This window comes from Poecile atricapillus, chromosome Z, assembly GCF_030490865.1.
Source record: "Poecile atricapillus isolate bPoeAtr1 chromosome Z, bPoeAtr1.hap1, whole genome shotgun sequence".
Taxonomy (NCBI): domain Eukaryota; kingdom Metazoa; phylum Chordata; class Aves; order Passeriformes; family Paridae; genus Poecile; species Poecile atricapillus.
This window is the reverse complement of record NC_081289.1, coordinates 23,443,395-23,469,205: the sequence shown is the minus strand read 5'-3', so window position 1 is coordinate 23,469,205 and position 25,811 is coordinate 23,443,395. Positions and strand designations below refer to the sequence as shown.

At 44.1% G+C, this 25,811-nt stretch overlaps 1 protein-coding gene across 2 annotated transcripts in view; it reads right to left on the bottom strand.

The window, feature by feature from the left end:
- The window catches only part of LOC131573763 (ankyrin repeat and BTB/POZ domain-containing protein 3), a 164,648-nt gene that overhangs the window by 20,231 nt on the left and 118,606 nt on the right, over positions 1–25,811 (bottom strand). For both annotated transcript variants that reach the window (XM_058827993.1, XM_058827994.1), the window contains exons 4-11: positions 24,214–24,366; positions 12,604–12,769; positions 9,212–9,301; positions 5,996–6,097; positions 4,797–4,890; positions 4,557–4,692; positions 2,705–2,925; positions 1,119–1,297 (exon numbers count right to left, since the gene is read on the bottom strand). In XM_058827993.1, the coding sequence (XP_058683976.1) occupies positions 1,119–1,297; positions 2,705–2,925; positions 4,557–4,692; positions 4,797–4,890; positions 5,996–6,097; positions 9,212–9,301; positions 12,604–12,769; positions 24,214–24,366 (1,141 nt within the window). The remainder of the gene's footprint in view (positions 1–1,118; positions 1,298–2,704; positions 2,926–4,556; positions 4,693–4,796; positions 4,891–5,995; positions 6,098–9,211; positions 9,302–12,603; positions 12,770–24,213; positions 24,367–25,811) is intronic.

The following is a 25,811-nucleotide window of genomic DNA, read 5'->3' as shown; positions in this document are numbered from 1 at the left end:
AAAATCAGAACAATGCTGGAACAAATATGCAGGAATTGCTCAGGACTCTAGTCCAAGCCTGCTTTTGCAGCAAGATACAAGAAATAAACCCATGTAGGCTATCATTAGCTATACCAAGTTTGGTATATTTAGTATTGAGTATATCAGAACCTCTCCTCTTTTCACATTCTTTAGGCTATTGCTAAAAATTATTTGCTCCTTGCTGTTACACATAGAGCTGGGTGTTAAAAGTTACTTTCAGTTTAACAATTAGAAGGCCACACCAACATGTACTGTGGAGCATGAGGAAACAGAACACCAATCAAATAATTTTGATGTTTTTCATCACCATAAGCATTTTCCGGTAACAGTAGATGGAGGCTGGGCATTGGGAGTGACTAACTCTCAAGGGAACAAGTAGAGAAGAGACTATTGGTTATAACAAGTCTAAAATTCTTCACTAGGTAAGATATTTTCCTCTCCTTGCCAGGCCCATGATCACCCCTTTTGCCATTATACTTGCATACTTAATGGCACCTCTTTGGAAAGGTTTTGTTAGTCTGATTTGCTTGGCTAAAAAAAAAGCCAGACAAAAGAATAAATCCGGGGAAGCTGCAAGTGCAAACATGCACACAGAAAATTTGAAAAAATTATCCTGTTCTATGCTTGTAGAAACCAGTCTCCTCACAAGGTTGAGAGTCCAAATCCCACATGAAGGGAAGAGAAAGTCGTGACAAGCTAAAGAAATTCAAAGTAAACATGAATATTAGCTTTGTTGTATGTTTCTATAAAACAAGCTGGGTGAAATTACTCTTTGGGTTGGTTTGGTTATCAACATCTCTCGCCACACTGACATGACCCTTTTGACTTTAATTTCACCACTATGTACCAGCTTCTTTTGTCTCTCCAGCTTACTGTTAGCACCTCTTATTAGGCTGTTCTAGTAGGAGCAGTGATTAGCCTGTTTATAACCCATGCTTCCACAGTGAAAAAACCTGAGATACCTAATAGAGATAATAATAATCCTGTGCAGTCTAAACAACCTTTGGGAGAGCTGCTCAAAAATAATATCGCAAACTTTAGTGTCTTACAGGATGTGAACAAGGCTGATTTCCTTTAAAACACATTATTTATCCTACCTTGCTGGCCTTCAGTATCTCAAACATCAGAGGCAATCCTTGTGTGATAAGCTCCTCGGTGTACTCCTCTTCCTGAATGGACTTGAACTCCTTTAGCAAGCACTGGATGAGGGGCCGTCGGTGCTGCTGGAAGGACGTGCGCAGGGACTCCAGCCACGTGTGCAGCGTCCAGGGAACACCTGCAGACAGAAGACACAGCTCATTCCCAGCTCCAGGGAAGGATGTGCCCTTCTGCCTTTACTGATGTTAAGATTTTAAGCAGAAGCTGCCAAATCATTCAAGAAATCAAATTCCTATTTATCCCTAATTGAGAAGGCTGATGGTTATCAGTACATCCCAGAGCTAATGCACAGAGGCTTTCCTCCAAATGCTAAGAGAAGATTGTGGTCTCTCTGCTCATCTAGCCTTCAGCTTCTCTGCTGAGACTACCAATTTGTGGTAATTGCTGTGGTGTTCTGCGTTGCAAAAGCCTTTTGGAAACTAGATTTACACTAGCTCATTTGTTTGAATATGGCCCTGGAGAGCCATTAAATGGTGAAAAAACCTGATTTTGGTCACTACCTACCTGGATTCAAATCGGTGGTCTTCAGATTAAAACTTGCTTTAAGTGATACCCCATGTCCTCTCCTGATCATTAGTATTTTCCCTAAAGAGCACTGGGCCAGTTAAGCAAATCAGCCCTTTCATGCAGCTTGTCATGACAGAACCCCTCTCCAGCCAGCTAAAGGGAACTGCTCCCATGCACTGAGTGAGAAAGCACAGGGAGCTGATGTACCTCTGCAGGCATGAGGCTGGATGTGACCTACTTTCTGCTCTTACAGAACAAAGCGGAAAGAAACACAAGCCTGGTGTTTGGCAAATGAAGGTTTTTCCTTCCATGTCAGAAAATGCTCAATGCTTGGAGAGCACCCCTGCCACTCTCCTCTCATTCGTCTCCAGATCTCTGCCTGCACAGCCCACTGCACACTCTGACCCATACCCCGTGTCCCCTGGGCTGGAGCACTGTCCCAGGCAGAGGCACACCAGGCACTTGGGTCTCTTTCTCTGTGAACAGATGACTGGGGATGGTAAATACACAGTCCAGATCGATTTCCATCTGCGCCACACAACCACCCTCTCCACAGGCAGAAGCAACTTAACAGTGGGCTGGTATGATTCAAGTCCCTCACTGGCAGAGCAGGCACACCAAGCAGTCAGTTCTCTGCTCCTGCCTTCGGAGTCTCAGAAAATAAAGTTTTTTTAAGGGTGGACTGCTTTACAGCAGAGTGCAAAAGAGAAGCAGCTGGAGGTTGCCCATGACAGCTGAACACTGCCCCAGAGCCTAACCTACACTCTGCCATGCAGCAGTGGAGATGGCTCCCAGTGGAAACCACCATGTCCTGCAGAAAAAAGCCACTGGCCCCTGGACAGGGTGTGGTGTGGAGCTGCAATGGGCTGGGAACCTGTCAGATCTCCCACCACCTTCTATTCCGAAAGAGCTGAGGAAGATGTGGCCGTGGTCAGTTTAAGCAACAGCCCCTCAAGAGGGACACGTTCTAACAGTGGTCCTTTCCTGCATGAAGAAGAGGAAGGAGCCCAGGACTGACCTATGCTCCGGATGTCGATGGTGACGTCCACGTAGCCGTGCTCGGCACTGTGGTACATGGCCTCCTTCAGGGCCTTCAGCTTGGCCTTGCTGTTGCGGCTGGCGCAGAGAGGAGCTGCCGCCGAGTCGGGCAAGTCCGTGCCCTCGGCCAGGATCTCCTCCAGGGACAGGATATCGCTCTTCTCCTTCTCTGGCTGAGCAAGCAGCTTGCGGAAAACATTCCTGTCAATCACAGCGTGGCAGAGAGAGAGGGCAGGAAAGGAGAGGAAAAGGAGAGCAGAGTCAGTGGCCAGGCTGTCACTGCACTGGGCTTACTTGCTGTGATGTGGCAAGTTAGGACACCTACCCAAGAAATTACTCCAGCTAAATGGCAGAGCCAGCTGAGAGCAGACCCAAGGCAAGCACAGCTCCTGCTAACCCACCTGCACTGCCTGGGACACATCTGCAAGTCACTGCTGTCGTGACAGGAACCGCACAGATGCCGCATGAGTGGCAGCATCTTGTGGGAACAGAGACTCGTGAGCTAAACGTGGCTCAAGACTTCTTCAGCAACCAAGGAAGGCCAAGGTGCTTCTGGACAAGCTCTTGGGACTCCTACCATGGCAACCACGTGAGAAGGGAGCTGCCTGGAGCTACTGAAAGCACCGCCACTCGATTCACACTGAAAGCACTTTGGGAAAGCTAGAGCAGCTAGACATTCAACAAGGCCAGTCAGGGCAGGTTCAAGCAGAGCCAGGACTACTCTACAAAGCCACTGATCCAGCTGGGCCTTCGAGTAACAAAGCCCAAACTCAGAGACTTTGTGCCCTCAGGTTCACACCAGCATAACCTCATCAACCTCAACAGTTTCCCTTGGTTTTGCAGCTGTGAGAAGAGAAACTAGGCTGGCTCCCAGCCCACCCTCCTTGTATACCAGTGTTCCCCTGCTCCCGCTTAAACCACAGCATGGTGTGTCCCAAACAAACTTAGGGCAGAGAGGGAAGGAAGAAGGTGTGTGTGAGAGTTATACAGGCAGGAACACAAGAGTCAGAGTCCATGACGTGGACAGCCAGCAGCCAAGCCATGGAGAGCCCCAGGTTCTCCTTGGGCCTGCAGCTCCCATTCACACTGGTTGAATGTGAGACTTCAATGCCCAAAGTGTCCCGTCTGTGCCAGGGATCCCTGGCAGGCTCCAGAGGGGCAGAGCTGTTGAACCCGCCCTGACGTGTTGTTAGACTGGCAGCTCATCTCTAAGCAAACACACGGTAGGTACTGTCTCTAACCTGTATCTATGTTCCTCTGGATGGCTACAATCAGAAAAGTAGGAACGTGAAGATCATGATACTAATTCATTGCACTGCAGTCAACTCCTGAGCGTTGCAAGGTCATGCATGCCAGGTGCTCATCTCAGTAGTTCTTTTTTTGTTTGTTTTTTTAAATTTGCAGCATACAAACAACATTAAGACACACAGGACTTTACAGTAAACATAGATGCAGAAACTCTATTCAACAAAATTAAGGCTGCAGCACTACAGACACAATTCAGTCAAACCTGAGAAAAATATTAAGAAATTCAGAAGGAATGTTTTTGACATTCCTTTCTACTGCCACATCAGCTGCCATTTAACAACCACTGCATTGAACACACCACAAGAAGTCCCCTTCCTTCTTTTTTTTTTTTACATCAGAAATCAAAACGCAGCTTGTACCACACCAGCTGATTCAATTCACATGCTAGCAGAAAGCCTTACATCTCTGCTCAGTTGGTGGCATGTTTAATAGCTCATGCAGAAATTTCACCCATCTGCTCAAACTGGATGCCCAGGCAAAAAAGTAGCACTTGAAGGATGCCACTAGACTTGTTCCCACTCTACCTGTGTCCATGTGCAGCAGCCTGACTGAAAGAGTTCATGTCACCTTGTGGAGTCATGGAAATGCCATTCCTGTACATTGTTCCTATCATGGGGTCAGCTCCTCGCTCCAACAGCAAACTCACCAGTTCAAAATTTCCTGCAAGGCAAGAGATGCATTTTTACTCCTTTGAAAATCCAGCTCACTTAAACTACAGATCCCAGCCTAGGAATTGTTACAGTGGGAGAAGAAAAAGTCCTTACCAGCAGCTGCTGCGAGCTGTAAAGGAGTTTCAGAGTAATTTTCCTCTCCATGCTCTAAGGAACCTTCTACCTTTGCTCCAGCATCCAGCAATAGCTAGAAAGAAAATTCACCATTTAGAGCAACTGGGGGTATGACAGTCTTCAGAGTTCATGAACAGTGACAAATGAGAATCTAATGCTTCTTATTATCTGCAAACCAGATACAATGGAGACGCGTGACATGCAAATTCTGCCCATTGTTTCACAGAGGCAAATTAATTCCTTTTTTCGCTCATTTTACGCTGCCAAACACCAGAAGCACCAGCGTCCAACTTCAGAGCCAAAAAAGTGTAACCCAGTGTTTTTGAATGGGGAATGGGGTAAGGTCAGTGTTAGGAAGTAATGCACTGGAGATGGAAGAAAGTTAGCCCGACAAGCATCCTTCCTTCATGGTCTTCTAGAAACCTAGCACCATCCAAAAATAGGTCAGATTTCAATTGTCTCCATTTTTTACATGAAGACATGGCCAAAAGAAAGGTAATTCTTAAGAACCAATTGCAGCAATGAGTCCAAAAGCTGTGGTCTCCATCGGGGACACTTCCACACAAGTAGTAACAATGCTGAAAACAAAAGTGGCCAAGGAGAGTGGGATGGAGCCTGTGCTCCAGTCCCCTCTTGGCCATTTCTGTCTTAAGGCCTTCAAAGTTTTGGTGCTTGAGTGTGTCACAGACACGGCTGTTTTGTAGAATAAACCTTCTCAGCTTTTGAGATGCCAAAGCACAGAACCAGCACATCCCACATGACACCTGGATGGGTTAAGGAGAGTGAGGGATTCTCCCCCTCTGGAGCAGCACGAGGGCTGTTGTCCACCTCTCTCCCACCAAGGCAGCGGTTTTGTGTTTGCTAGAACATTACAGTGTAAGAAAGTGCAATGAATGAATAAACAGACATATAAAACAAGTGGTCAGGAAGGAGCACAAGGAGTTGTCAGACTTTCTTTGGTGCAACTTTGCTTTAAAATTGTCCTGTTTAAGCCTCATATTGGTTAAGGTTTGAACACCATATTCATTTTTTAAGTCTATCATGTATCAGTACACTCTTGAAGAAGCAGAAGTAACCAATATGAGTATGACAAGAGGATGCTGGTTTGAGATGGATGTAATTAGAACTGAAGAGGAGGAAAAAAAAAATGAGATGCAGGTAGGGAAATACAATAATACCTGAACTACAGGAATATGTCCATGCAACACAGCAAATGTCAGAGCTGTCCAATGGCGGGTCTCAGGGTGGACGGATGGGTATTTATGAGCAGTACTGACAACCTATAAACAAATTAAAGTTATTTTTTTAAAGAGCTGTATGTAACAAAATTCAACCTGCCTGAAATCCAGGCATGTGAGGAAGTAAGTGAAATAGAAAACCTGGGAAAGGTGCTTTATAAAATGATTTGCTTCGTTTTTTTCCTGCAAAATTTTTCTCAATATTAGAACTGTTCATGCTGATATGACAGCTTGATTTGAGTTCTTACCAAATGAAGTCTTTTACCAACTACTGTAGCTCCATCTAAACCACTGGCCACCAGATTCTTTTGCACAAGGGCAAAACATCCACAGCTGGTTACAACAGCACACACTGAGGAAGTAAGGATGGACCAGGACACTTACAGCTGAGGACCACTCCCACCAACTTCACCAGACCAGGTACCAACAGCCCTGGGTCTTGGGATTGCTCCAGGCCCAGCCAAATTTCTTTGCACTTAAATCAGTACTTTTGTCACTGCTGTCATGAAAGACACATCACAAGCCCTACCCTGGAGCTGGCAGGCATTCTTCCAGGCTCCTCCTCTCTCACCAGATGGAAAAAAAAAGGTCTGAGAAGTGATGGGGCAAAGTGTGACTTCAGAAGTGTTAAAGAAAATCTCCCTTTTGCTGCCTTCTCCTGTCTGAGTTGAGCTAAAAGTGCTGACAGTTAAAAGAGATGCAAACTATATCCTTAGAAAACAAAATGCTGTTCTTCAGATTGCTCCTTCCATTTTCTATGCCTTAATGCCTGGTGCCTCCAATGTAGACATTGGGGAAGATGAATAACCATCCTTTGCTTCAGTTTCCCTGTCTTAAAGATGGGGGTATTAATATTGATGAGGCTCACAGAGCTGGTAGAATCTAATGAACATTTGCAATCCAAGGCTGCACACTCAGATGGAGTGTGACACTAAAATTCAAAATCTTGTTATTGATCTTCAGAGGAGGACTAAAATCAGAGTAAAAGCTGCACCATCTCTCTGTCTCACCAGCCAGCTCTGCTTTCACTACCTTGTCTCAAGTACGTTTATCCATACAGGGGAGCAGGGCCAGTCATTAAATACTTGGTTCCATCAGCAGCTCGCATTTCCAAGCACCACATGCAGCGTAGAAGCAGGCCCAAGGACAGGGATGAGGGCAAAATCTGAAGACCCCATGCAGATCTGCACCCACAGCTTGTCAGATCTGCACCAGCACCTGGCTGTTACCACCCAGATTTGCCACAGAGAGCTCAAAGGGCACCACAAGGAGTGTGCTGCCCTGTGACACAGGGCTCCTTAGGGCTGAGTTTGGTCAGAAGGAAGAGGATTGAGCAGCTCAAGCCTTGAGGTTTGGGATGTGGAGCAAGGGCAGCAGAGGGTAAGTATGGGGCAGGACCATGGCTCAGTCAATGCATCCAGCTCCTCCTCAAGCATGGCTCCCACCACTGTTAGGGGCAGTCCATGGAAAGCGGCAAAGAAAATGAAGTAATTTTAACTCCTTTGCTCCTTTTTGTTTTGCTGGGGTTTTTTTCTGGGTTTTGTTTTTTGTTTTTCTTTAAATTCAGAGTTCTCTCCAACACAGCATTCACAAAAGACCTGTGGCTGGGTAAGCTTTTAAGGATGAGACTGGCTGAGCAGCTACAGGTCCCACAGAGTACAGAGCAAACTGCAGCTTCTCAGCACATCTGGAAATGAGTTGGTTTTCACTAAGGATGGGCAATCAAAAAGGGAGGTGCCCATCATCGGAGGCTACTTTTGGAAACATATTTGCAAAGTGAAAGGGAGAAAATTATGCAGGCACCTGACAGAATATTTTTTTTGTTCATGGTTGATTTGCCTTTTTTTGCCATAATTGCCCAATTTGCACAGTTGGTTATGGTGTGCACAAATCATCTTATAATTGCATGCCATAATTACTCACAGATCTTGTCCAAAAGTGTTTTCATTTGATTTTAGAGCAAACACTCTACAGCAATGAACTGGGGAGGTTCACATTCCTCACTGGAGCTGTTCTCTCATATGTCAGCAGTTTCAGGAAGACAAAACTGTTTAAATTTGCATTTGATTCAAGCCTGGAAGATTACTGGAGCAATCGGGAGGACTGCTCCTAATGAAAACTCATCCTAGGAACCAAACAATGCCACCTCACATCTGAGCCACAAGGCAGGGATAAGGAAGAGATCATCAGCCTCCCTGCACATCCAGTCTTTGGTCTGACTAGGGTGTTGAGATACTGCCAGCTGTGAGGGTGGTGTGCTTGCCTGTGAGGAACTGAAATCACCAGCTGATTTCACAACATGGTAGTAACACTGTCTCCTACAGGTGACACCCATTTCTGCTTGTTAAATTAGACTTTCAAAAAGTGCAAAACATCTGTCTGAAGCAGTGACTCCAATTTATCAGCTCGCTCAAGTCCAAACAGAACAGATGGAACACAGATAAGTGAAGCAGACAGCTTAATTCACTCATGACCTCAACAAATTGAAACTGGAATCATTAACAAATAACTCTTCCACAGATTTTCAAATGGCTCTTTAAAAATGTACATACCTGCATTGCACTGAGTTGGACAACAATCTGTTTGGTGGACAGATTGTCCGAGTTTGTGATGTGCATTCATCAATGAGACATTTATATTCTGGAAGCTTCAAGCTCCTCATCCAACAGTTTTTAGCCCAAGGCACTTTGTAAAACAAAACAATGGAACCTATATGGCACTTGTGTGCTGGGGATGCTCACTTGGAACATCCACATGCACAGAAATGCTGAGCTTTGGCAGGTTACCAGATGGGTGTTTCTTTTACCTTCTTCATTTAAAGTCAGCTGAGATTCAGTGAGTCCTTCTAGCAGCATCAGAGCTTTGCTCAGGGCCAATGGTCACTAATGCCTGTATTCATTTGCAGTGTGCAAACACAGCTAAACCACTGTTACCTGTGGGTTAAATCCAATGACTGGAGCCCTTCTGTGCAGTGAATCCCAGTATTAACCTAATGCCATTTGATTTCATTGTTCATTTCAAGAGGTCCCAATCCCAGATAAGACAGATTTTTTTTCTTTTTAATTCTTGCGATTCTCGCTCCGCTACAGTTCCAGGGGGTAGTTTAAGATGCAAACAAACAACAGAAAAAAAATACAACCAACAAAAAGTCCTCACCTCAGCATTCAGATCTGCTCCAGCATCTAGCAGCATCTGCACCATAGCCTCATCACCCCTGACACAAGCATACATCAGTGGAGTCATGCCCTAGTCATTTTTTGGAGTTAAAAAACAAAGGAATTGACAAATTTAACACAGAACTCTCTTTGATTTTTAAAAACAATTATTTAAGTATATATATCATCAAGACTAACAGCATGTATTTAATGAAATCCATTACCTCTGCTACAAACATGCCCCTCAGAGTACCAAAAGTCAAACACTTTTATAAAAATCTCCGTTTTTGTTGTCACTTGTGCTTACTGCTTGTATTTTTCATGTTGTCTTCAGCATGGTGAGTGAAACTAGGCTTGCCAGCCTCACCTCCATCATATACTAAACTGAGCACCTTTGTCTTTGGGGCCCCAGCAGAGACATGTTTTCACCAGAGCAACCATTATTGCCACTGGTATTTTAGAAAGACAAGAATTCTATTCAGTTTTCTATAATCAGAGTGTCTTAAAATCTAACTTTTCAATTACTGAGAAAGCCTTTAAAACATCTCAAGCTCCTTTTAAGATCAGTCAGATTTGAGCACAGCTTTTTCAACATGGATACTGTAAGAGGCTGGCAATGTCAAGACTTTGTATAGCCCTCCCTGCAAACATGGACTTAATTTTAAATGAAATGCCAGACAGCTTTGTTGCAAGTTGCTGGCTCTAGGAAAACATGGCCCTGCTTGGAGAAAAAGTAGATTAAGTGACCCTTCACTACAGAATCACCACAATGCAATTTGTATTAATCTGAAATACCTGCTACGCCTGATCACAATTTCGCTCAAGGAAAGTACTGCTGTGGCTGTGGTAAGGAGTCCAGATGAAACCATGAACAAAATTATTAAACCTATTACAAATTATAACAGCAAAAGCTGCTTATTAAGTACAGTAGGGGGTGTTGACCAACAGCCACCAGTTTTTTTGCAGTAAATCTCCTGAATTTCAGGCAGCTACCTCCGATGCATGTTTACAGCCTGCCTCGACGTCCCCCAGTAAATCTGCCGTCAGACCACAGTCCATTTGCTCTTTAACCCAAGTACTACTATGAAGGGAAGTTATTTTCAGAGAAACTGGAGGTACCTGTCCTGGCCAGCCACTTCCTAGCAGGAGCCTAGCACCACTGTTTTTGCTGAACTACCCCAGTTTTCCTGTTTGCCTCAAGGGCTAAAGGTAGTGGGCGCTTATGTATGGAAGGGCTGCTCCTGTAGAGACAAACTAAATTAGGGTTTGTCCCTGCAAGGTCCTTAAATCCTTCCTGAAAGACACTGAGCATTTCACAAGATCCAATCTGCAGTGAATTTGTGGAATAGGCATTTGGGGCCATTCATGCCATTATTGAGAAAGAACTTCACCCTAAGCAATGAGAATTCTTGGGTGACTTGAAGCTATTTGCAAAGAGAATTTGAAAGGACTTCAGCCACAGCCAGTGGCAAAATATTTCCTCTGGCAGTCAGTAAACACTATAGGAATAAACAGGACCATGTGAATTACAAAAAAATTGTGCCTGGGCCTTGGAACACAAGGACGGGGTAGCGGTTTAAAATTAAATACAGGCTCCTCCAACTGGTTTTTCAGTTTCTGTAAGTGGCATCACTGGATAATTAAGTCAAGTGTTCAGTGAGTACGAGGGGTCTAATCAGATCTGTAGAAAAGAATCTGAAAACCCAGTGCCGGGGCTCCCCCTGCAAGACACAGCTCGTGGGCAGCCACAGCTGAGGAATCCTGCAGCAACGTCCAGAGCAAAAGCTCAGCCTGGGAATCACACAAGATGTTCTGACCCTGCTGCAGCTGAAGGAGGACTTAACACCCACTAAAAGGGGCCCAGAATGTCATGCTGCAGTGTCAGGGTTTTAAAGTGTTAATGAGGATTTTAACCTCCCCTTCCCTTGCACTGTTGTCCCTGTTGCTTTTGCCTCTGCCAGTCTCTGCCCCAGGCTTGCCCCACAGCTCAGCCTTGTGCTGCAGCACCACTCACCCTCAACTCTGCACGTGGGAGGAATAGATTTTTAATGAGCCCATCATTAGTGTTCAAAGCACACACAGGAACACAGTAACAATGTGTGTAATCAACACAAAGGGCAGTTGGCTTTTGGCAAAATACAAAATTACTGTCTTTCTTTCAGCTTTGCATGACTTAGGGCTCTGTCCCGAAAGACGTGGGATCCTGCAAGATGTGGGACATTTGATCCAACGAAACATTTAAGCACAGGTTTAACTTTCACTCAAATAGGATGTAAAAGCATGTGTTCAGAGTTAAGCATATTATTAGGTACTTTGATGAATCGAGCCAGAATGCTCCTGGTTTTCAACCTGGAGGACAGAGGAAATACGTTGTGAGAAGTTTCCAGGTTCAGACTAACTTAAAATAACAATAATTTAAAAAAGTATACTGTATGAACCTTGGAATGAGCAGTCTGATACTATTTTTCTTGCAGAAAGCATTGCCCTCTTCTAAAGCTTTTCTCAGATGAATCCATAATACTGATTCAAAATAACTCACATTTCTGAAACAGCTTTCATCTCAGAAGACCTAAACCTATGAACAGTCCAGCTCTTGTCCCACATCACCACCAGAGAGGTGGCAGCCACCTGGCTCCTGTCAAAAATGATCCCACAGCTCTGGGAACACACAGTGACAAACTTGCATCGGGGCACCAGAAAGGTCAGGGGACTCTGTTTCAAAAGGAAAGGTTAGTATCCATCAACATTTCCCTCTGGGAAGGGGGAACCACCTCGGTGAGCATCACAGTCCAGCAGACAGATGCCAGTAGGCAGCTGCAGAGGGCAGCTTTAGCACAACCACCAGCCTCACAGAGGAGTAACTCCAAGGAAATTTAGGCTCTTCAACTGGTGGATGTTGACCAGCGGAGGGGTAACTGTGGAGATGCTTTCCCTCTGCAAGGTCCATTCAAACTGGACTGAAATCCATTAAAGAGCACCAGCAATTAACCATTTACTGACAGGCTGAGTGATGCATGTGGTGACAGATCCCAGAGCTGTGTGCAGTGGAAGGCTGCTCACCTCACAAAGCCCTGTCTCATAGCACTGTGTGAGGCACTGAAGCGGTTTTAAGTATTCAGCTCAACATTAAGCTCTCTTGGGATCTTCCTCTGCCTTCACTCAACTCAGTTCACTGTGAAGATTTCGGGGGATGCAGTTGCCCTCACGCTGAGTTACCTCAGTACTGGCAAATCAATACAACTCGAGATGACCTCAGCTAACGCAGATGTTCACCTGGCAGTAAGGTCCTGTCTACGTAAAGCTGAAAAAAGCTGGGGCTCATTCCCTGCGACAAAACAAGCAGACAAAACTCTCCCATTTCACAGCTGCTCCTGTAAATGTCTATCCCATTACCTGCTCGCTCATGCTGTTGATCCCATCCGGCCCCAGCAAGGATATGGCTTGCTTAACCAGATCCGTCCGGCCGCAGTTGAGCATCCGAAAACCCAGGTCTTGCTTGAACTTGGCCTCGGTGGCAACTGCATCCAGCTTCCGAGAGGCACAGAAACAGTCGTCAATCCTGTGGGGGTGAGAAAGCAACTCCCTCAGAGGACAACCAGAGGACAGACCTCCCTAGGAAAATAATACTGTGCCCTGGTTTTGAAGGATTTAGGTCATGCACGCATCCATTCTCCTTTGACCTGCATGTGCGAGGGAAATGCTGAATGGGAAATGATAATGCAAGCTAATGGGAGATTGCCCTTGGTCTATCTTTCATGGGACAAGTTATACATTTCAATAAGAACTGGGGGAAAAAAGCACAGCTTTCATTTGATTTTGTTTCCCTGTTTAAGCAATGTAAATTCTCACCACATGTTTTCTGTCTGCATGGCAAGGTCATCCAGTTCCCCTGATCCCTGAAAACTTTCAGTGACTTCAGTAAGCTTTGAACTTACATCAAATGGATGTATAATCGTTGACAGTATACTGAAGAGAAAATAATGTCACTCCAAAAACCTTCAAGGATCTTACCAGCATAGTCCCAGTAACAGGGAAGCCTTTTTGGAGCAGAAAGTGGAAGTCACAGAATCCCAGGCTGGCTGAGGTTGAGAGGAACCTCTGGAGGGCACCTGGTCCAAGTAGGACCACATGTACATAAGACCACCATGCAACTGGGGACCAAGCAACCTTGCCAGGTAGTCATGGCATGACACCACAAATCCTTGCTGGCTGTGTCTAACAGACAAGATGTCATTCTTTTAAGATCCTATTCAAAAGATCTTCAAACTGTGAACTGATATCCATTTCAAATGAAAGAAGGGCTAGGAGTTATTTAGCCAAGATGTGAATCTACAGCTCCGGAGAGAGCCAGAAAATTCAAATCTAATGTTTATCCAAGTTGGTTTCATCTTGTTAAAAGACAGGTTTGCTTTTCTTTCATGCTGAGGAGTGTCTGGGGCAGAGGGTGGAGTCCAAATCCACAGCGCTTTTGGTGTGAACTTGGATAAAGGACTGTTTGGAAAAGCACTGCTTTAAATCTGCAAAAATGCTAGGTCAGAAAATGAGGGGCTACTTATGAAGGAAAAACAAAATAGAGATCAAAAGTGAAAAAGTCAAGCATACATCAAATATTTGGTTTTGATTTCATATGTAAAAAACAGCAGCAAATCAAAAGGAAAATAGGAATGGCACATCACCATAATTTAAATTTCTTCTTCAAAGTGCTTTATCAGACCTTTATAAAATATATAACACTGCTTAATATTTAACAGCACTGTGCAACAAATATGCTGTTTATATAGAAGCAGTGGTATGTAGCAATAGCTGCTGCTCTTCCTCTTTCAACAGCGGAAGGAAAGTGAAATGCAAAACACAATGTGTTTTGATCAAAGCTTCTACAGGTTTGAAACTGGCATCTGATCCCAGACTTGCTCTCTGCTGTGCTGGGTCAGAACCAGTCTGGAGGGCAACAGATGTTTTCTTGATGTTCATTCTACTGCTCAGTTTGGGTTTTGACTGATAAAAAAGTTCATATCCTAAGAATGCAAAAAAGGCATGCTTGGAGTATCACTGCTCAGGGGAACAAGGATGACGTTCCATCACCACAGGATGCTGCAAGATTAATGCACAACACTCAATAAACACACTGCAAGAGCATTAACAGATTCTGCACCAGCAACGTGCCCACAGCAAAGAGGGAGAAAGCAGCACACAGCAAGGCTGGGTTTTCTGCAGTAGTTTCTGACTGACTTGAAGCAAAGAGCAAAAGCAGCACAGATACATGCAGGACTGAGCTCACTGACACCGAGATCTATGGGAGCAATCAAGGCTAAATACATTCACACCACATGGCACAATTCTGACACAAGAGCTACAGCAACATTTGGTGCTTGTTACCCTCATAGGATGAGATGCTGGAGGATCATCTGTGCCCTCCTTTATGGCATGGCAGAGATAAAGCATGCTCAGAAGTTAGGTGCTAGGGGTTTTGGTGCATGGAGGAGAGACCTCCCAGCTGCAGATGGCATTCCCAGATGATTCTTGGCTGGAAACAAGGTGGTTCCACAGAAAAGTGCAGCTATGGAAAGATCTAGATATCCTCTGCAGAGGTGTCTGTGCTATGAATCATTGCCTGTGTTAAGTCACTGCTTCATCATTTGCACTGAGGTATGTAACATAGACTGAATAAAATGGGTCAAACTCTGACAGAGCTCCACTGACGTCAGCCCAGCTCAGTGCATGCAAAATGATAGTTGATCATCTCCTCTTTGAAAAAAAAGCCAGACTTTGACCTGGGTTGCACACCCACAGAGGGAGGAAAGAGGACCAAGGACCTATCTCACCTAGCCTGTATGGGCTCCCTAGATCTCTGCTCTGGCATGGGTTCAAAAACTCCATGAACTGCCCCTGGTCTCCTGAAAGTGTGCCAGTCCACCTGCTTACTACAGTCAAGGAAGCAGAGCCATAAATTCCTGCTGATATTTAGTATCAGCAAATCAGTACTCCTCAATCAGCTGGGGGGATAAGTGTCTTGGTCCAAGGGCTCCAGGGTGCTACAGCTGTAAAAACAGGGCAGCCCTGACACGGATGCTGAGGAGTGCCTCGACTGCACGGCGGGAACACACCAGCACTGACAAAGTCTGATCTAAAGTTCCACAAAACAAGAAAACACAACTTAGTACCACTACCAGTGGGCCTTTTTATACCCCAAACAGGACCACTGTGAGTTACAGCCCCAATCTAGGGACATGGCAAAGGAAACTATGCAACAAAATTTGATACTGCCTGTGCCACCCACTGTCAGATGTTGACTAATAAACTGGATAGGGATCAAACTGGTGAGTTTATTAGAATAGGAGCATGACACAAAGGAAATGAGCAGAGCATGAGGAGAGAAAGCAACATCTCGAAAAGCCAGAGAGATGAATGAGTTTAGGAAAAAGAGATTTAACATGTACTGATAAAAAGGAGTGAAGAGACATCAAAAAATGATCAGGAACTACAAGTACAAATAGAAGAGCACAGCATCACTTTTAACACTGGAGAAGGCCAGCTGGGAAGACGGCACGGCAGACAGACTGAGCTGTCGCATTTAAAAATGAACACTGGAAAATTAAAAAAAAACTCGAACCCATCAAAAATCAAACCTAAGCCAACACAGCACTGCATTGTCTCCTTCTTACCATTCAATGCATAATACTGATTCCAAAAAGCAGCTGAGGGTGTCTGCTCCATTTTACACTGTGTAAGGGGACACTGCTCCATCATGGACACCATCCAGAATCACAAACACTGAGGAATGTAAGATAAAAAAGGGGAAGGGAACAGACTCCCAGGCTTGACTCGCTCAAGACTCTTTTACTTTGGACTGGAGCAAACATACTGACAAGCTCAGAAGAGGTGGGAAAGGGATGGGAAAAAGCTTGAAACATAAGGCTGACAGGGAACAGTGAAGTCAGCTAAATATACAGGGTCACTTTTCAGAGTTGTGAAGCTGTTCCTGCTAAGCAAGGGAAGAGAGCATACGCGCACACAGAGCTGGAACCCTCCCCAGCTGCACTGTCAGTGCGGGGCCCTCTTGCCAAAAAGTCTTTGTGATCTTTCCAAGTGCACAGAAGGCTGACACCAGCCCAACAGCAGGATGTTCCCTCCAAGGCCACCCTGGTTTGTTGCCAGTCTGCCAGCCATCAGCATTCACACAGGCCATCCTTTCCTCAAGAGCTCGCCCTGCAGAAAAGGTGCATTTCCATCAAAGGGGCTGGGAAGGCTGATGGGAGGAACAGAAGATCATGGAGAGCCAATGCTCTTCTGCTCCTCTTCTACCCAAGGACAGTCTCAGGGTGGCAGGACATCACCACACTGGATGCTGGCTGGGTCAGGCAAACTTTGAGGTCTCCCAGAGATGATGGAGTGAAAAAGGTAGGACTGACCAACGTCCTGTGAGACTGATGACCCCTCTCTAAAGACAGAGTCCATTCTGAACCTCCCTACTCAGCAACCCTGTGGGGCTGGGCAGGCTGCTTGGCACCACCACCATCACTGCATAATGCTGCTATTCCCAGAACTGAGAAATAACATGTTTGAATTCATAATACACACTGAACATAGTCCTTGTGCTCAACAGCAAATTCACCCCTCTAATTCAGGGGTTCAATCACACAGCCTGTCAACTCCCTCCCTTCCCTAGTGTTAATAAAGCAAACAATTGCTTTTATAAATAAAAGGAAAATTAGAAACAAGTGAAATAATCTCAATTTTACATTTGCAGTAAAATTGTGACCACGTTTTTTAACTTACAATGCAATACAATTTTCTCCAAGTCCTCTTTTAATTCCTGACAGATACTGCCTCTACAGCTGTTATCTTCAAGATCATTATAGTGTTGCCACTGCACATGATTAAATGGACTGAGGCTTTATATGGGGAATGCCATGGTAACGATAATTATTTGCAAATGGTCACTGTCAAACACTGTATGGTGACCATGACACTCCATCATACTCTGAAGTACTCAAACCTCTGAAAGGAATCAAAGATAATCTTCTTCATTTGTAATGGGTCCTAGCAGTACAGTAAACTGTTTTTCTTTTCTCAAACTCACATTATAAAAACATAATGCAGCACTTCTACAGCAGCGCTTTAAACACAAGGGACATCGGTTTTTTTTCATTTTCACTCTGACTGGCTAAGAGAGAATCTGTGCAGATCTTTAATAAGTTACTCATGGGCTGAATCCATTTGGGAAAACGAATGATTCAAAGGCAAAGCGTTTCCATCGTAACAGGTAGACGCAGCTGATTCAAAAGAATGGGAGTGCGGTCTGTGATGAGCAGCAGGACAAACGCTCCCCTTGGCTCGAATGAACAGATCACCACACCGATAGCCAAGCATCAGAACCTTGTTTGCCCACCTGGGACTCCATCACCAGCCCTTCCATCTGAAAGAATGATAATCTGCTAATTAAGTCCATCTTTTCATTTTGTAGAATTTATCCAGTTTGTCCTAAATATGAATGAGGTCTTGAGTCAGAAATTATAGTTCAGCTGGTTGGAAGCCTGGAAGGAGTCACATTTTAGCCAGCAATATACATGCATTTGCAATGCTGAATTTGTTGGGGTCATGGATCACCGTTTTGATCTGGGCTGCACAGCCCATAGCACAAAAGGGTCTTGTTCCTTGCCTGGGGCTCTTCAGTGAGACTACAGACACAAACAGCAAGAGTGGGAGCAGCAGACAATTTGATTTAAATTTGTGAGCACTCTTTGTTCCAACATGGTGCTTTAAAAAGGAATATAATGCTGATATTAATAGAACCGCAATATAAATACTATATTGAGACAATTATTTGCATTTTCAGTTTTGGAGAGAGGAAAATGTAAGCACAAACATGTTGATCAAAGTGATGAAGAGCACTACTTTTTATTGCAGAAATAGAATATATCCATTTACTTTAATCAGGAGCTAAATTCAGGCAAGAAAAAAAAATACTCCGGATGTTTATTATCCAATATCTTACTCTTATCAAGGGTCTGAGAATAAATTGGTTACAAATACTGGAAAATACATTAAAAAAGTGATGTGACTATCAAATCAAGACCCAAATCTGTATTTCAAAACAGTCTAAATACTCCAGTTCTGTGTATATAGGTCAGGAACCATGCTCAAAATTAAATCTGAGCTCAGACTTTGAACAAGGCCACAGTGCCATAGGAAAGTTTCGGTACAGACTCATCTTTCATATGAACAGATAGCACAAGTCTTCACTAATGAGGGGGAAACGGTGTGTTATCTGTATCCTGATTATTGTGTTCAGAAATGTAATATAGGGACATGTAATTTGTTCAGGGATGCAATAAAAGGGACAGAGCAGAGGAGACAGCAGTAAGTGATGCTGTTTGCAATGGGAAAAAGAAGGCTGGATCCTAAAGCCCATAAAAATGCAAGTATATTCTGCCCTGAAAGTGGAGGAAAACATGAGGCCCAGGTCCACCCCTTCAATGTTTTTATTACTGCTGTCTTCAAGCAGACAGTTGGCAGGACAGGTTGAGATTCACCTCAGAAAACCATGCTCTAAGTAATAAAATCTCCTTCATCTGCTGGCACCATCTGCCCCAAGGGACTGCTGGATTTTGTCAAGTAGGTTGTTTGCTACTGCTCACATTTTTGTATCTAATTACAGCAATAGCCATGGCTGGTGTTAAAAGATTAGTGAAAATTTGTAGGAAGAACAAGGACATTCAAGAAGCTAGGCAAACACCAACCATTCCTACTTGAAGGTGGTTGTATCTAATTAAATAACAGAATTTCTTGGCAATTTTATACTCTCTATCTTTCTCCAGAAACTCAGCCCCTTACCCAAAAGATTTTAAGAGAGAAGGAAGAGCAGTGGAAATAATTTTTCTATCTTCTAATCTCTATTTATTTAAGTACATTTATATTTTCATACTCAAATATAAGCACAAGATTTCCATAAATAAAACATTAAATGCAGCTCTTCTGCTTTCACTTTCAAGTTAGAAATGCACACGTGTGGTATAGTAGTGGGATGGTAGAGAGACTGCTCTGAAACAATGAAACAAATCCTCCCTTACTGCATTTTCCCCTTTCCATGGTTTTAAGAAAGCTCTCTAGAATGAGCCAAGGATGCTCAAATAGTATTTGCTTTTGAGATTGATAATCCAATTTTCCTACAGAGCCTTCTTTAAGAGGTATGGTCCCAGACAGCAAAACAGACTTAAGTATTCTCAGGACAAGGCTAATTGGAAATCTGGACTGATTTTCCAAGGCTCTCAGACCCTGCAATTAAAGACAGATTTTCCAAGGCTCTCAGACCCTGCATTTGCCTGGAGACCTTTCTGGATTACAGCTGCAAATGCAGCTCTGAGTGCTGGGTGAGCCTGCAAAGGGCAGCAGCTGAGGGAGCACATGGGACTGGAGGTTAATAAAACTGGTCCAGTGCTGCAGCAAGGCTTGGATACATCTACACCTCCCACCCAAACTTACTCACGACTTGCTAATACTCACACACTCCTATGTCCATGCTGACCTTTAAATAGTGTATTTTTCATTCCAAAATGTTTACTCCTGATCTATTTCTGGAGAAGAGCCACAGGTTCCCTCAGCACACACTTTGCTCAGCTAAATGAGCCCCTTTCTTCATGTTTACCTCCATGAGAACATTTTGTTAAAAAAACAGATCACCCCAGCCCATTTCTTTCTACCTGGTCCAAAGGGAATATTTTTTTGACCAGGACACAGCATTTGTGATTCCACATCACTTCCTACCACTTTCATGTGGCACCAATACTTTTTTGTTTCTACTGGAAATACCTCTCCCAACACAGCCTCAAAATGCATTTGCTTTTTTCATGGTTGAGGAAAAATCCACTTTTGTGGTTTACAATCATTCTGAGATTGAATACTGCCCCGCAGCCTTTACCACCACCTTTCCAACATTCTGGTCTCAACATAGTATATATTAGGATGCATATATAGTGTGTATGTTACATATAAACTGCAGTTTGTGTATACTTATTTAAAAAACACATGTGCCTTCCATTTGTGGAGAACTGCACTTCCATTTGTGGAAAACTGCATTTAATCCCATTTATTTTGTCCCAGCCCTCAAGGTCATCCACTTTTTCCTGGATGATATCCCAAACTTCCTCTGTCAGGACAATGCCTCTCAGCATCATGGCATCAGCAAATTTTAACTTCATGAGCACACTGCTAAGATTTGTGCCAAAACCCTTTCTGAAAATTAAAAAATACCAGTTTTTAAGGATGAGAACTGAAGGTCCCTGCTTGCAACCCCATCTCAGCCAACCCAGCCATTGCCACCTCTCTCAAAGCCTGCCCCTGCTCACTTTCCAATTTCCTTACTAACCCCCATCTTCTTGTCTTAAGAGATCCCTGCATGGACTGTATCAAATCTTCACTCAAGTCCAAAGAGATGAAATTCTACTGAATTTCCTTGGGGTAGAAAATCAGTTATCTTATCAAAAAAGTTATTAGATTAGCCTGGCAAGATCTATCTTTAGAAAATCTGTGTCACATTTTATCCCATTTTTCCCTCAACAACATGTCTTTAATCAGTCTTTGTTTGAAAAAACATTCAGAAGCCTTGCACTAGCAGCCTGGAATTTTCCTTGGATCATTTCTCATCCTTTTCAAATGCTGGGCATTACTATTATTAATCCTTAGAGTTATGGCATCACTCCAGGCTTTGTTAAAAATACTTCCCTCTGACCCTCTGATTTTGTGAGGCAGCTTTTTCTCATCGTTGGGATAGAGGTTATCTGCTCATCCTGATTTGAGTGCATTAAGATGTGTAATTTTTTCTTTTATTATTGTTTTCCCATTTTCATAACCTTGTTGCTATTCTTTGTTTTTCCAATAGGATTTTCTTCCCCCAAAAAACAGGAAAAGTATTCACTTAAGATCCTGGGTGATGGCCTCTGTTGGCACTGATGCACCTCAACTGACTATATCCAGCTGCCTCAGGTGGCCCAAAGGGCCGGGGTATAGGTGAGGCTTTATTTAAGTGTGCTGTCCCACTATGAAAATATCCTGGACACAGCTTGGGTTTCCATTTCAGTGAGCTGTTGTCCATCCAGCACTCTACCCATCTGTGAAATCTATCTCTTTGCAAAAGGTGGTCTGGAGGAAGGTAAACCCCTACATCCCTGCTCATCTCCCAGAGCTGGCAAGAAGGAAGAAACTTGCTGGCACATCTGCTGCTGTAAAATGAAAAGAGAACAGGAAGGAGACAGGCAGATCCTGACTGACTCCAGCTTCCCTCACTCCTCTACTCAGAGGCAGAGCAGCTCCTCTTTCAGAAGAGGAAATCATTGCAAGAAATTAAGGTGACGGTTTTTTTTAAACAGCTCAGAAAAAGGGCAAAAGAGAGGAATGAAAGGCAGGAAGAAGCAGGGATGATTTACAAAGCCACAGAATAGGAACCTCGCTGCTGGAGTATGTGATTGTGCTGGCAAGTGTCACATGGATTTGTGGGGAGACCTCCATGCTGTAGTTCAGATAAGAAGCTGAACATCTGGGTTTTATCCAAACTGATCCTGAACTTCACAGCCTTTGAGATCCTGCCAACTCTCTCTCTCCCCATATGCATGTTTTTCCAGTGTAGAAGCTGATTTTGCTTTATGCACTTGCCATGACAGGTTGTGAACCAACAATGATGCAGTATCACCTGGGCCCATGGGAACTTTTGGGTTCAGGTCTCTGTGTTTTAGGGACTAAATAAGACTGCTACAAAAAGCCTAGAAATTGAACCATTTTCAAGGTTCTACTTAATAAACCTTTCCCATAGAAGTCACAAAATTTATCAAGCTAACTGCATTTAAAATCCTCCAGCTTCCATCCGTCATGCAGCTTACTTGAAAAGCCATCCCCTGCAAAGTTGTTGTATTCCCTCCCCCAGTGTTAGAATTGATGGAATTGATGCTCCTTGAGGAGTCAAGAGTTGGAAAGGCACCCTCCCTAATGGGGAGGAGTGAAGGGCTGGTGTTTGGCTTATGAAAATCAGAAGTGCTGAGGGTCTGCTGAATACAAATAAAAAATTACAGGCTGCAAAGTTCCAAATTAACATCCTGATGACTCACATTATTCTTCAGAAAAGCTCAGTCTTCCCTTTGATCTCAGGATTACAGGCAGCCAGGGTCTTATTTGCAGCTACTCAAAGAACCTGCTGCACTACACCAGCACAGGCACAGACCTCAAAATAAAACCCAAGGTACACGAACACTCATCTGCCAGCACAGTAGAGAGATTATCATTTTGGGACATCAATAGATGAATCTAGCCCCTGCAGTCAAATACAGGCACACTGCAAAGGCTGGTCTCTCTGAATCTAGAATTTGTCTCAGGAATAGTTTTCCCTTTTCATTCTCTTCTGACTAATCTCAGGCTGTGCTCTTGAGGCTTGTTCCCACTTTTAAGACAAGCAGGACAACAACAATCATTTGTATTTTTTATGAAAAGAATTCTTGCTGGCAACTTTAAACTATGTGCTGGTTCACTCCCCATAATTAATACATTCTTCTGCAGTATAATACAACTCTCCACAAGTACAAATAATTCTGAAACTTCCTAATAAAAACTAAAATTGTGTAACAGTTGATGAGATTTTTATATATATGTGTATACACTGTCAAAATAAAATTTTAGGTCACATATTGTGGGGCTTTTTTAATCCACAGGTATTTTATTGTATCTACCTTAATTTTTAGGACAGAGCACATACAATAGAAACATTACTGCCTCATTTGCAATCCTACCTAAATACTTGGAGAGCTATTAAATTAATTGTGCCTTTTAAGAACCAAGTGCCAGGCCTTCAGACTGTGTGTAGTACCTGTAAGTTCTGACATTTCAGTAGGGACACAATCTAGCACTTCTGGAAATGAGGGCCATGGTGGGCACCCAAAAGGGAAGCAATTACAGGCAAGATTTGAAATCTGAAATGCTCATGATCTGGCTTTTGAAATTCCATATATTTCATCAATTAAATATTGAATAGCTGTGACTATAAAAAGCCTATGTTGATCTGGAAGTAAAGTATTATACTCTCTGGTGAAAGAGCATGTCAAGGCCACAGACAACAGAAGGCAGCTGCTCTCATGCAGGCTGTCACAAATAATCATGTAAATCAGCCCTCTTCTTTCTGTGTTGCAGGAAAGAATGCATCTACTGCTGTATCAAGAGGCAGACTGCTGAGAACTGGGGTTTTGGTACAAATTTGTGAAGTAATAGCAGTGAATCATTTCTGCTTTGGCAAATTCAGAATGCCTTTTCATACGAACATCAAACCCCAACATATTCTTGACTCCAGACCAGTCCAAGAACGTACTTTTATCCAAGTACATAATAATAAGGCAAAACAGACACTAAAAACATATCCTGGCAATAAATACTTTAAGACTTCATTAGAAAACCAAAAGGTCACATGTGATACAGGAAAAAGTCAAATTATCTAGGCTGACATTTACAAGTAATTTGAACTGACATTAGCATGAAAAATACAATTTTACTGTAAGAAGTAGTCTTACCTCTAAGTTTAAATGTGCCCTTTAAGCATTAATGCTGAAAACAAAGCCCTGAAAAATATCTGCAGCCGTGCCAATTACATCTCAGTATTTTATAGCAAAGCAAAGTGAATCAGACAATTAGCAGAAGGCTTCAGCCCCCCATTAGCAAGCAGACCCTAATAGGAAGAGGGAATAAAAAAACAGAACACCACCGTGTAAGCTCTGATGAGCAGATTAGGGGCTCAATACAGCTGGGAGATAGTCAGGCACCCATTACCATGCAACCAGCTTATGCACAGATGCGAGCAAATACCGGGAGCTGATTTTGCAACGCACACAGCGAGAGCCGGAGCATCCCTGCGCCTCCCCAGGCAACAACAGAGCCCCGTGCCCGCCCGCCCGCTGCTCCCCAGCAAAGGGAGACACGTTCTGCACAAAGCAGCCCATCTGCATCCCGTGGATCAGCATTCCCTGGACTTACTTTAACTGTCGAGGCTCGCAGTCAACTCCCGGCAGCAGGAGCCTGGCCGCCTGCCGTACGTCATCGCTGTCCACCGAGAAACTGCGCCGGTGCCCCGCGTGAGCCACCGCCACCCGAATCCACTCCATCAGCGGAGGCAGCACGATGAACGGCCTGGGGAGCACACAAACATCAGTGCCAAGGCACACCAGCATCACGGTAACAGGTAGAGAGAGGCAGGGAGCAGGGGGGTGCGGGTGTGTGCGTGTGCATACATGTGTGAGAATATAAATATATACAGAGAGGAGGGAGCGAGGATAACGAAAGAACGGGAGAGCAAACCAGCTCAGCAATTTTCAAATAGGTCTAAATCAAGATGTCTCATCCTGTCTCCAGGGCAGGACTATTTGGAGGGTGAGATTTATGAGCCATGCTCATCCATGGGGCTCTGTGAGGTCAGTGCACCCAACTGGCAAGCCCTCCTCCCATCCCTCAGAGTGTAATCCCAAAAAGAGGACAGGAGTCTGGCACAGGACCACGTCCTGCTCTGGCTGACACGCTGGCCTGGGTTTGCTCCCTCATCTCTTCACAACAGGGATGCGAGAACAGACCTGGGCAGAGAGAGGGGATGCCCCAACACTGAGATGGAGAGGATGGAGAGGGAATGCCCCAGGAAGTCTCCAGCATCTCCCGCCGATGCAATGGGCACCTTGTGCTCGGTGCTGCAAGTGGGGACTTTGCAGCCAATGTGAAGGTCAGCTGTGAGCAAGGCCAGAAATCAGAAACCAGACTGCTTGGTCTCACTTTCACGGTATCAAACTGCTACACCTTTGGGTGCCAGCTGTTCTGCCAACTGTGCAAAAACATACAAAACTGGCCCCAAAAGTGAATGCTGGGATTCTGAGCCATGCCCCCATATCAGAGAATTGGTCCTTCACTCCTGGACAGCCCCATGTCCCAGCAAGAGCTGCCCAAGCTGTAGATGAAGCATGCAGCACACAGTTCACTCCATCTATGCTAAGAATTATTTGGGAACCAAGAGAAAGATGCCAAACCATGAGTAAAAACCCATAGCTTCAAGTCCTGTTTCAGAGGAAAACTAAGACAATAACTGCAGCTGAACACATTGAAGGTCACTGAAAGTCTCTTGCTTGCCTTTCCTTCTGTGGTCCCTTTTCATGGAGGAAGGGAAGAAGTCTGCATTAGGTGCAGAGTAGGCAAATATTTTACATTTTAAATGCACAACTTTACCTCAAAAGGATCTACCCTGAGAAAAATTATTTAAGAATATGTTGACTCTGGAATATCCTTTTCCTATTTATAGCTCTTTATGCATTTATTTCCCTTTTTGAGGACTTGGCTTTACATAGCTCTGACATTAATATTCTTGAGGGGGGATGAGATACTTCAGAAGTGCCGAAGGACAGAGAAGCCCTGAGGCCACTAACTCTCCCTAGGACACTGGGTTCCCAAATCTCACAGGCACGTAAATGAACAACCTCTTTTTGAAATATGACATCTTTGGCCGAGTTGCCACTTCCATCATTTTTTCTATTCCAACATATCACCATCACCTCAAGACCAGGCTGCATTTGTTTCCAAGGCTTTTGCTCCCCCCA